This window comes from Pteropus vampyrus, unplaced genomic scaffold, assembly GCF_000151845.1.
Source record: "Pteropus vampyrus isolate Shadow unplaced genomic scaffold, Pvam_2.0 Scaffold177, whole genome shotgun sequence".
In the NCBI taxonomy this organism is placed as follows: Eukaryota; Metazoa; Chordata; class Mammalia; order Chiroptera; family Pteropodidae; genus Pteropus; species Pteropus vampyrus.
The window spans coordinates 2,161,281-2,174,476 of NW_011888958.1; the positions used below are offsets into that span (position 1 = coordinate 2,161,281).

Here is a 13,196-nt window from a genome sequence, read left to right on the forward strand (position 1 = left end):
TCCTCAGTCACACTTCTATCCAAACACTTGCCAAATCTTTTAGATTTTATCCCTACCCATGTGTCAAATCCACCTTCTTTTATTTCTCATATGGTCTATTACAGTGGTCATTAACTAGGGGCGATTTCGCCTCCCCAGGGAACGCTGGTTATGGGGTGGGGGGAGATCTTATAACATCTAGTGGATAGAGCCCAGAGATGCTACTAAACAGCGACAATGCAAAGAACACCCCTGACCCTCCAGCAGGTCGTTGTTGAAACCAAAATGTCACTGCTGAGGCTGAGAAACCCTTGTTATGTTGACGAAAGAACGTCTAGCCTACAGAAAAATTTTATAAGAGTTTATTTGAGCCAAATTTTAGGACATGCCTGGAAGCTAGATCTCAACAGATTGAGAAAATGCTCTGGAGAATGGCAGTTTTGCAACTTATTTTATACATTAGAGTCAAAGGCGAAGAGGTAAGGAAGGTTATATGAAATCCATTGGTGGTAGATTAAAAAGGTGGGAGAAAGCAAAGCAGAAATCTCTAGGATTGGATAAAAAGCAAAATAGAGAAACATTTCTCTTACATTGATAGATACAGGATAGTTAGTAATTAAAATTTACAGTACAGAGAGATGGTATGCAGGGAACAAGATAACACTGAGGAGTTCCGTGGTCTCCTGCTCTGATGATCGTGTGCTCTGGTGCTGGCAGTTGTGCCTTCAAGGGGTCTGGAAAAGAATATTACTCTGACATTTCAAAGATATGTTATCCTAGATGCATATGGAGAGAGCTCATTTAAGGTAAAGATTGACCTTTGCTGAGGTAGCTATAGGCCTAGGATGTGACTACCCACGATAGCCTGGCCAGTTAGGAATTTATGATCAGACCATCATGTGTGGTTACTTTTGGCCACTGAGCTTATCAGGCCTTCCATGTGGACCCCTGATAGCTTATCAAGTTTATTACATAGCCCGTTTTCGTTCACAATTACAAGTACCTCCCAACTAGTCTCTTTAACTTTAATCTTTCCCTATGCCAATTCATGCCATAGGTAGCTACAACATTAATTTTCTCAAGCTGTGGTCTCAAACATGCCATTAACTTACTCAAAACCCAAGTGTTCCCCATTGACCAATCTAAGCCCTTTAGCTAGGTACTGAAGACACACAGTGTTATAGCCTTATCAGCCACAACTCCCCTAAACATTACTTCTACAGGTTAGAGTATTTACTGTTCCTTACCTGTGTTTTCCTCCATACATTTACTTATGCTGTTCCCCTAAATGCTGTCTCCGAATCATCTTTTGTCAAAACCCTTGTTAAAGTCCATTTCATATCTCATTTCTTCCCCAAAGGCTCTCCCATCTTTCTAATCACAAGATAACTTTGACCCTTTCACATGAATTAAGCACATTGTGTCTGTATTGGTATATTATGTACTTGAAATATTCCTTCCTAAAATTCCTAGACTACAAGATCCTTCAAGGAAAGGATTTCCTTATGCCTTTTCCTCCTGCTTTTAGCACACTGCTTTTCACACAGAAGGTGGACAGGAAATGTTTATTGGGATGCAGACCAACCAGAATTGAGTCCCTCCCACTCGTTATATGTGGCCTTAGCTCAGTCAAGTTATTTTCTCAGGTCTCAGTAATCTCATTGGTAAAATGAGAATAAAAATTGAACCTACTTCTTCATAGAGTTGTTATGAGGATAAAATTATGTATGTAAGACACTTAGCACAGTTTCTGGTACAGAACTAAACACTTCAAAAATGGTAGCTGTAATAATAGCTTACTATTGTGGAGCAAAGCCCTATATGACTTATATGATGACTTGTGTGCCACTGGCATACCTTAGAGAGGAACAGGAGTGGGGGAGGTAGAAAAGTTCTTTAATTGTGCAGAATGACAGCATGGGATGTGGAGATTAGATTTTTTTTGCATTTGCCCTGTGGAAGTTTAAGTGAATCAGACAAAGCCATTGTGTGAGATACTGCCCTGCACAGTTATCTGGCCAAGGACAGACTAGGGGCTGAAACACTGATGTTTTCCTTCTACAGCCTGTGCCTAGTCTAGGGCTGCCGTGTCTGGAGGAAGGGACAGCAGAGGGGGCGCCCTCTTCCTAATTGATACATAGCTGTGTGTGTGTTGGCGAGGTCCTGTTATCAGATCCTCTGGGGAAATGCTGAAGAAAAAGGCAGGTGAAGTTTGACAATAGGATCTTTAATTGTCTTTTCAAAGAATGGTTTTCAATATACAGCATACACATTCTTCAGTGAACTGAGGGGATGAGGTGGGCTGCTCTGCTTTCAAAGCTGAGGGACAGTGTGCTGCTAAAGGAGGGCTGTGAGTTTATGTTTTCCAAATCCTGTACAAATATCTCCTCCTCCCAGTCTTTCCTGTGACCTCATCCTTTTCTTTCCTCAACATATAGTGATTTCCTCAGAGAATATTGTTGCTGGCTGTCCTGTAGTTTCCCTTGTGACTGGGAGGCACCTTTTGGAGACTGACTTATCTTTAATTTCATCACTTTTCCTGTGACTGTATTTAGTTCTCACTACAAAAGCAGCTATTAATAACTATTTTCAGAAACATAATTTAATGACATGGAATAATGGTCTTAATATATCATGACAGGGGAAAAAAGCAGACAAAATAAATATTACAGTAGGATCTCATTTGGGGGATATGTATGTGTGTGTCTATGTGTATGTCTATCTATTCATAGATACATTCCATTCATACATACTACTGACAGAAGTTTGGGAGTCTTTACACTGCAAACTTTAACATCTTTGGATGGTGGGATTCCAGGTTATTTCTATTTTCTTCTTCTTTGCTAAAATTTATGTTCTGGGTTTTCTACATCAAACATGTATCACTTGTGCAATTACAAATATTATGTTTTTTAAACCACAGATTTCACTATCCTTAACTCATCTCATTTTTCCTCTTCCTCTAGTCATTGCTTGCCTTGCTCTTCTGTTCTTTTTTTAAATCATTATAGTTCTGTTTTTTAAAAAATCGAAGAAACTTGACATTAAGATTATCACTGATTTTTTTTTTTTTTTTTTTTTTTAATGTCTATAGCTTTCTATTTCCAGAATGGCATATAACTAAAAGCATACATTATGTAGCCTTTTCAGGCTGGCTCTTTCCTATAGCAATATGTATTTAAGGAGGTTCGCCCATTTTTTTTGTGGCTTGATAGCTCATTTTTTATCTTTGAATACTATTCCATTTTATAAATGTATCACAGTTTGTTTTTCCATTCACCTATTGAAGGACATCTTGGTTGCTTCTAGTTTTTGGTAATTATGAATAAAGCTGCTATAAACATTTATGTGATGATCAGACTTACTGTTTATCTGACTTCATTTTTCATTTCAAGTATAATCAAAGAATATAATAAAAAGAATTGATAGAGGAATACATCTTGAAAGTCAAAAATAAAATGAAATGGTCCATTATAATTGATTTATCCTTTTTTTTAAAGTAATGAAAAACAAGGTAATAAATAATAGTTCAGATCTTATTATTTAACTAGCAATAATGCAATATAATATGTAGCTGAAATTATGTTATTTTTGAAATAAGAAATATAAGAGGCATGGTATTCTGCAAATGTGTGATTGGGTATATGTAAAATTCTGGTATTAGGCTTCTGAGGTTAATTGAAGAGTAATCAAGTGTAAAAATCAGAAATAATCCCGTTAAATTCATTAGACATCATAATAAAAAATTTTCCTATTTATTTAATAGAGGAAGAAGATATATACACAAGAAAAACTCACTGTTTGTCATACCACTACAGAATTGCTTCCTATAGATACACAATTCTGATATATTCTATTTCGCTTTATTCCTATCAAAAAAGAAAAATGTATTGTGTGTTTATATGCTGCATTATTAGGAGAGAACTTTTTTGATTAGACATTAAGCGAGAACTAAATCCTTCTTTTATCATTTTATACATATGATAATTAGAAGAATTTTCCATGAACTGTCTTCCGGCCCTGTATATTTCAAACCTTGTTTTTCCTCCACTACCAATATACTTCAGTGTTGGGTGCAACAAGATATATTCTTATCGACCTGTGGCCCTGTACCTTTATGTCATATCACCAGTTTAATGGACACTAAGGACAATAAATTTCCTGCAAGGCAACCTAACCAGTGACTCACTGGAGCAGGCTAGACCCCTTCCATGGGACCTCAGCTTCGGAAGACTCAGCTCTGACCTCTGGCCACACATCTCCACATAGAGCAAGGCATCCGTAGGGCCAAATGGCCATGCCATACTATAGCACATACCTTGCCTTATAGACCACTCACTCTGGGTACCCAAGACTCTGGAATTCCCTGCCCATTTTTAGGGCTTGAGTGGACTGGTCTGTCTTCCCTAGGGTGGCCAGCATTGCAAGCTCAATGGGTGGCCAACGGGTAGTTATTTGCAGGTGTATATGAACAGAGCTTGGATATGCAGTCTGAGGTTTCCAAGTATGTATATGTGAGGACCTCACAGTGTGGAATAGAAAGAGATGGGTGGACGGCGGGTTGGCTTTCCTATGCCTCTGTGTTCTCGTAAGGAACTCCAAAGAATCTAAAAATTCCAAATTCAAGCCTGATCTCCTAGTCAAGGTAGGTGATAGAAGGTATTTTACTTAACAGTTTGTTAGATTGATATATAACATTTAAATATTTAGACATGATAACTGGGCTCCCATTTGTACTTTTGCCCAAAGTTGAGGATTCATGTGGGGATGAGAATATCTCTATTATTGTTCCGTAGAGTAAGTACAGAAACCTGTATTGATATCAGAACTATTTAGACTCCTGAGGATGCTTTAACCTGTCTTAAACCTAGGTACAAGCTCAATCCTGGCCATCACTACAATGGTTTTTGGGGCTGAAATAGAGCAGTGCTGTGTCTCCAGGGCCTATTCACCCTGAGTTAATCCACCTCCTCAACACATCCTGTGTATAATAAGGCTCTTTAGTCATAGCCTCAAGAGTGTCCCATAGTTGCTGCTAATTCTGCATAATAATAAAGGCATAGAAAACAGAGGGTAACCCAAAAGATCACCATATAGATGCCTGAGCCTTCTTGGATAGACAATTCGTTTATTCTCCACATTCAGTTCCTGACTGGGGTCAAAAGAGGCAGATCTTGAACACATAGATTCTATTTTCTTATTTATTATGGTAGTTCATAGAGCTGTTCTGATAAACAATAGCTGAAGAGGCTTTCTCTTTGGGTCTGTCTTTCACATGATACCACATATTTGGCATATGTACTCATGTGTTAATATTTCTCTGCAGCCTGTGATGCCACGCACACCAAATCCTTGGTCACAGAGTCCAATCCTCGGCCTAAACACACGAAGCAAAGGTCACGCATCGCTTGTCAAAGATCTACGTGTCCCCCGGGAAAAGAGAATTGCAATGGGACCATTTGGACCTGACAGCCCAGAGCTCTAGCTGGGTAAATACTCAGAAGTTTTTTTCCAGGGTCATGTTCTCTTTCCCTGGTAAGAAAAGTGATTCCTAGGATGAGCCCTTCTCCAAGACACAAGCAGCAGTTAACCCAGTCACATTTTGTCTCTTTAATTGATGTTGTGTAACCTCTTTGTCATGTTTATAAAAAAATGTCTATTTAACAGTAGACTTGGTTTTTGAAAGTGCACCATTTACACAGAAGGTTAAAATCACATTAGGTGATAGAGCATATTTTTCCATACCCCAGAAAAATCATATACTACATATAAGTCAGAGTTCCAAGTTTTACTAGCATAGAAATATCAAAAGACCCAGCATCTTTTGGAAGCTATATAAAGAACTTTCTGAAACCCAAAGTAGACTCCCATTTGTCTAGAAAAGAAACAGCTTAGGTGCCTTTTTTAAATCCACAAGTCTAGTGTTATTCTGGAGCAGGTTCTTTAAATGTAGCTCACGGGCAATGAGGAAACCATGTCACTGGACTGTTTAAGAAAATCAAGACAGCATAGTCATTTTCCTCCTCATACTGTGTAGGTGGATACAAACATTATATCCCTGGGAAGCATTGCTGCAGTTTCACAAGGTCAGTTAGCAATTCTCATGAACCTTGATGTACTGAATGCTTAAACAATTTAGGCATCATGAAGAATTACATACTGTATGTGTCATAAGATGGGATTCTGTAAAAGCACTTGATACCTAAAAAATTGCCATGAAAGAAGAGAGACCCAGAATTCAAAGTAATGTGAATCCAGTTTTCTTTTCCCAATTATTAGTTGTTGTTTACATCCTAAAATCTTGGGGACATTCAATGATGAAAATAAGCAATGTGAATCTTTCCCTTTTTCTTCCTCTAATCACATCCTCTGTTTCAATGGCACTGTTATCATCAGAAATATGACAAACAATTTTATGAACCCCTAGCAGCTATGGAAACAGGGAAAATAGAACTCTGGGGAATATCAATTAACTGCATAACGGAAAATCTTCCCTTTTCCTGCCTCAATGTAACCCATGTTTTTATTTATTAAATTACACATTCCATCCAAGTGATATAATAATCCAAAAAGCACCATCACATATACCAAAGTTATTTCCACATCTGTCAAACCTGAGGATCTGGCCACTTTGAGACATTCGAGACATTAATTCTGTACGAGTACTTTCTTGGCCCCTCCCTTTGACTTTGTCATTTTGTAGTGAAAGGACTTTATTATGCACTCTGCATTGCTGGCAAGAACAAGAGCTGAACTGAACCCTTCAGTCAGTCATTGAGGCCAGAAAGAGGGTCCTTTAGACCATCAGCATTAAGAACCTTTCAAAGACAATCTGTTTCGTATATTGCCCACTTGGCTGAACCTTGGCACCGTCAGCCTGCTCACCTATGCTGCCCACAGGAGTGTAGGGGTCCAGGGGAAGGGGGACTCTGGAGTAGTCATGGAAGCACAGAACTTGTTAGAATCTCATACTGCATAAGACTTAGGCAGAAGGGAGGAGCAAAGACCTTCCAGATGAGGGGAAGGACAGGAGACAAAAGCTGGAAGATGGAACGAGCTTGGGTAGTCCCTGCCAGTTCCCTTTGCCCTCCTATTTCCAAACTGGTTCACTTGTTACTTCACAATAAAGAAGCTGGGCATCCATTGTCTTTACCTAATCCATTCATACTAACAAAATGTTATAATGACAAAATACTCCAGGAGATTTACAAATCCTTTATAAAAAGCCTTGCCTGTCTTCTCGACTGAGGCATTTGTAGGAGATTGTCTTCTCACAAAGAATGTCTCAGTTGTCTCTGTCACTCCTTTTTTTCATCTTTCCTCTCCTGCCACATTCGTTAATTCCACTGGTTGATTAGACAGTGACTGCTCCTTTTCCTGTGATAAAAGGAAGCTTCTGTTTGGTCAAGATCTAGAGAACTTTTCCATTTTCAACCATGAGTCATGTCTTCAGTGGTTGACATATTTTACTTATATTAGCATCCATTAGTGAACTACATCAACAGAAATTTTCTTGACTAGACCAATAGCAAAGTGAGAAGTGTGGTTCAGAAGGAAAGCATCTGTGTTAGAATATATTCTCTCCCCTCCCATAACCTCCTCTTGGTTATCACTCGATTTTCCCACCCTACCTTATCATTTCTTGATAATCTATACTGTCAGCAAATATTCACCAAATGCTTCTATTTAGTTATCGTGGATATACCAGGAAGTACAAGATGGTTTTTTGACTTTGAAGAGTTTGTTGTCTAGTTGGATAAAATTGGCTCATTTTTTGAAGGCAGCATCAGAGCCTCTCAGAGATCAAGAATGAGCTGGACACTGCCTTTTTTGAGCCTCCCGCTATATTTTAAAAATGAAATGCCAAAACTGAAGTTTTAAAAATTATGGTAGATTTTTAATGTATTTAACTTACTGCTTTTAACACAAAAAAATTACACTGACTAAATTTTGAAATAATGTCAAAAATCCAAGTTGACGTGAATGTTCATAGCAGCATTATTCATAATAGCAAAAAGTGGAAAAATTTGGTTTTCCATACAATAGAATATTATTTGTCAATAAAAAGAAATGAAGTGCTGATACATGCCATAATGGCTGAACCTTGAAAACATGATGCTAAATGAAGGAAGCCAGTTACAAAAGACCCCATATTATATGATTTCATTCACATGAAATTTCCGGAATAGACAAATTTATAGAGACAAAGTAGATTAGCAGTTGCTTAGGGCTGGGAGAGGTGAGAACTGGGAGAGGGGCTTGTGGAGGAGGGAAATAGAAATTGACTACTAATGGGGTTTCTTTAGAGGGAACAAATATGTTCTAAAATTAGATTGTGATGATGTTGGCACAGCCTTGCGAGTATATAAAAAAAACCCTACATTTTACACTTTAAATGGGTAAGTTGTATGGTATGTTATTTATATCTCCATAAAGCTGTTTTTAAAGTCTAAATTGAAAGACTTTAATTAGCATGAAAGATCCACCAGTATAGGGTGCCAGGCAGTGTGGTGTAGCAGGCAGAACACTGGTTTGAAAGTTAAGTACACCCGAATCCAAATATTCTGCTACTTATCAATTGTGTGACCCTAGGTGAATCACTTAAATTCTCTGAGATTTCTTTTATTCACTGTAAAATAAAGATAGTAATTCCTACTTAATAGGACTGTTTTTTGAATAAAATTAATTTAAAAATACTTATTAAACAATTATGGTCCAGGCACTGTTCTAGGCTCTAGGGATATGGCAGTGAGCCAGGACAGCTGAGGATCTCTACCTAATATTTCATGTAAAAAAAAAAATCTAGATCTTTACATGAAATCTCTCTAATGTAAAATATTGGCAATTAATTTTAAAATACTAAAAACACTGTAAGCTAACACTGCCAAACACATCTGTAAGCCAAATTCTAACCTTGGGCTGGCAGTTTGTGACCCCTGATATCGGCTTTTTGGATGGTGAATTTCTAGTATATTGCCCACTTGGCTGAGCCTGCTTACCTATGCTGCCCAGCGCAAACCAAAGAAACATTCCTCATAAAGTTCAGAGAAATCATCCTAGCGAGTAATTGAGCAAGGCAGTGGCCTGGATCCCATCCATCTCTATTAGATGCTATAAGCTTCCTCACTGACCCAGTGAGACCTCCTATTCATTTCCTGTGCCTGGACTGAGCTAGCTGGCAGTTTGTACAAGATGGGTGTGGAAGAAACTTGTGTTCTTCATATCTTTCAAGCTCATCTGTTCTCCAAGGACCTCTGTGGAAGGCCAGTTCAGCACACAGTTTCAGATGTTAGAATTCAGACCGTTTCATTTTCCTTTACCTGCTCATACCTATCACCTCAACTGTTTTCGGCCAAACATATAAGTACGCAGTAGCAGTATAGGCAGCTTTTTTCTGGAACGCAATAATGGATGATTAATTTAATCTGTTTTAATTCTCTAACGTATCCATGATCTCAGAAAAGAAAAAAAGTTTTAAATTTATCTTGTAGCTATTCAATTCAGAGTCAAACAACTTCACATTGCTCATTTATCCATCTCAGTTGAATTTAGAGCTCTGGGAAGAGAGAGTATTCATTGGCCCATAGTATCCATCAACTGTTACTTGGAGTGCTTCACCCCCATGGAGTCGTGGAATTCCCCAAAGCCTCTGAGTTTGACTTATGTCCTTGAGGCTCTCACAGGAAGAAGCTAAATGGAGCACATCAAATTTCCAAAAGCCTCTGCACATACAATGCGAGGTCATAGAAAAACAGTAAACTCAAGTTCGAATTTCCTTCCGCTACTAATAACTATGTGACTGTACAAATTACTTTATCACTTTGAGTTTTACTTTCATCATTTGTAAAATGGGAAGAGTAATTATTATCTTATGGATCTATTGCAGTGGCTGTCAACTTGGCTGCATATTAAAATCACTTTTTAAAAATGTCTTTGCCCGTGCCACACCTCCTGCAAATTAAGTCAGAATCTCTGATGAGGGTGAAATCCAGACATCAGTTGATTTTAAAAGCTTCATAAGTCATTCTTATATGCAGTCAGGATTGAACATAACTGTTGAGGATTAAATAATGTTACTTGTGTAAAACAAGTACTCTTCAGTTCCTAGTTATTCCCCAAGTTTCAAACCAGCAATTGACTATACTTTTGGTGTGTTCTAAGATTGCACCACTAGGTGTCAGTTTGACCATACAATTTGGTTCTTAGGAGCTTCTAGTTCCGGATACTCAGAATGACAACTAAGTACCGTCACCACAACCATTTGCTGAGTACCTGCCTTATACCAGTCACAGTGCTAATGATTCTCAAAGCATGTAATTTCTAATCCTATATTAGATAGGCAAGGTAGTTACTATCCCAGTCATGGGTCAGAGGGTCAGAAAAGTTCTGTGACTTGTACAGAAGAATACACATGAAGTGGCAGGACCGAGATTCAAGTTTCATTCAATCAAAAGCACTTAACTTTCACTATGCACAAGGTACTGTATCTGGTATTAGGGATTCAAAGGTGAATAAGTTGTAGTTCTCATCCTCTGGAAGTTCATTTTTATCCTTCACTTGTATGTACATTTAAGAAGAAAAGATGAGCATCTCTTTTTACAGTTGTTCTTAGCCTCAGGTTAACTATATCTTCTGAAGAACTCAAATGTTGTGTTCCTAAGGGGGTTGAATGACTCTTAGGTAGAGCTTCCTGGGATGGCTGGACTATTATACCCAGCCACTATAATAATACAATTTAAAAGAATTGAGTCCATTAAGTACCTAAGAGGCTAGGGACCATATCTGGTATGTTTCACCACTGTCTTATTTATTGACTTAAATCCTTAGCAACAAACTATTAGTATAGACTATGTGTCTAATTTTTAGTCAGTGACTATTTACTGAATAAATGAATGCCTTATGCTCTGCTAAGCCATGAGAGAAATGTTTAAAGAAGTCTGCACGTTATTTTGGAAAGCAAATCTGAATATTTCCCTCTAAAGGTAGTAGTACTTCGTTCATCCCTGAGGTGGGAAAGTCTCACAAATCTTGGAAAAGGTTCTAAATGAGTTAGGGACCAGAAGATTATGATACTAACTAGATTTGATCAGTGTGTCCACAGTCTAATGGCTGCTCTAATGGCATTGTTCCGTGTCAGAAGGATACCAGCTGTGCCTTCTCTAAGTTGTCAGCCACTAACCAAACAGTTTGACAGTTAGGACCATAGGTATTACTAGGCTGGGTTGGATCCACAGTCCATTCAATAATCTCTTACCTTGGAGAAAGAGTTATTCAAGTAGTGGTCATTAAACCTGGAGATGAATCAATCAGAATCACTAAGGGGAGCTTTGCAAAAATAAAATACAGATCCCTGGACCCTCCAACCTAGTTAAGTGGAATGCCTGGAACTAGGAGAGGGATCTGGGATTCTGATGTAGGACTAGGATTGGAAAATGGCTGACTCACTCATGTATGGTTCATAAATTTGCTTTGATCTTTTCTGTATTCTGAGTATATTTCCTCCCTGAATGAGAGTTCCATGTACTTATTATCTGCAGTTTGAAGTAGTATTCCTTTTTATCAGTCCTATGCTTATCTCTCCTGGAAGTTTATAAATGACATTGAAATCCTAGGATTTTGGGATTTGAGAGATGAGTCCATGTTGATTTTCCCCATGCTATTTGTGATACTGTAGCTTTAGCTCAGCTCTCTCCCTAAGGCATGCCTAGCAGTCACATGTCCATTCTTGAGATTTTTCTTGGTTTACAAGCAGCTCTGGCTTTATCAAGTGATTTATTCTGCATCAGCTAGACAACCTTTGGCCACTTTGTGCAATAGCACAAAAGTAATATCTGTTTCTGTGATGACTGTTGCCATGGATGGCTGCTGCTTAGGTCATTCAGGACAGGTAAGCATTTTCGTGGACTTGGGTTAAAGTCTTATTACGAACCTAGTCAGCTTGTTAGCTTTGGAGAGACCAGGAAGGGGACCATACTCTCACTTAAGAGCTCAGTGACTAACAAATCTCTTTGGAATGGCAATCTGGATGGTTTGTAGAACAGAACACAGAGAAGGGAGTGAGTGGGGCAGGAGTATTTACAGCACAGTATACAAGGAGATGAATAGAGAAAAAGAATACCAGGGTCAAATACCTGCCAAGTAAAAAGGAAAAGAGTCTGTGGTTGGAGACGGAGATTTACAATTGGGGTGATCATTTTGGAATCTCCAAGTGCCCCTCAATGAATCAAAGTTTCTAAGTAGCCTTATGCACATGTAAAAAAGAAAGAGAGGAAAAAAGAGGGCTCAGGAGAGACAGAGAGGGAGAGGTGTTATCAGGTCACAGCCTGTACTTCCCTCTAGGCAGCTTTCACCTGGCCAGGATCTGTCTGCACAGAAAAATTATTGGAGCTTGGTTGGAAATTTTTACCCACCAGTAATGAGATTTCTGGTTGTATTCCTTGTGGATCTCAACAGTGACCCTGTTCTCAACTGAGGTTATTACAAGACAGATATCCAGGGACTGGTCCACCCAAAATGAAAATATTGTGGCCTCTGCTTCCAATACAGGAGCTCAAAGATGCCCTGGCTCCTATACGATCAACACTCAGAATAATAATAGCTTTTTCTGGCATTTCTTTCCATCTAGAGATTTCAAGTCTCTTGCAAACATCTACCAATCCCATAGGTACTTGATTAAGCCAAATCTCTGATAATCATATTCCGCATGGGGTCCTCCCCCAAATTGTTAACTGAGCTAGAAATAGAGTGTGGGCCTCCTGATTCAAGGTCTCACAATCAACTTCCATTCATTTTCACTAGCCAGTCTTAAGCAGTTTGTGGTTCTCCCAAAGGGTGTAGTTCTCTGTAGGGGCATGTGTGTCAGAACCGCCTGCTTCCTCACTGTCATCACCTCCCACTGACTGCATTTCTGGTTCCCTCGTGTCCTGGCAACTGGGATGTGTTTTGGTTCCCCGGGATGTGAGAATTGTTGAAGAATCTCCAGAGATTCTTCATGTCTTGTCATCCTTCATCCCAATTTACACCCTCCTCCCCCAATCTCAGGGCTAGCGAAGTACTGTGTCCTTTGGCTTATTCTTTCTCCTTCTCTATCCTCAATCCTCACCTACCCTCTGAAGAAGATGAAACCACAGACCAAGAGCTTGTGAGGTAGGAAGGAATGGAAGGGAACAATCTTTTCTCTCAGATTGCCTCTTGTTCCCAGGGAGAGGGCTGAGGTC

At 38.9% G+C, this 13,196-nt stretch overlaps 1 protein-coding gene across 1 annotated transcript in view; it reads left to right on the plus strand.

Moving 5' to 3' along the window:
* HEATR4 (HEAT repeat containing 4) overlaps positions 1 to 6,732 on the plus strand; it is a 33,257-nt gene extending 26,525 nt beyond the window's left edge. The window contains 2 exon segments of the mRNA XM_023537048.1: positions 5,306 to 5,468; positions 6,683 to 6,732. Coding sequence (XP_023392816.1) covers positions 5,306 to 5,468; positions 6,683 to 6,732 — 213 coding nt within the window.
* Positions 6,733 to 13,196: the final 6,464 nt, after the last annotated feature.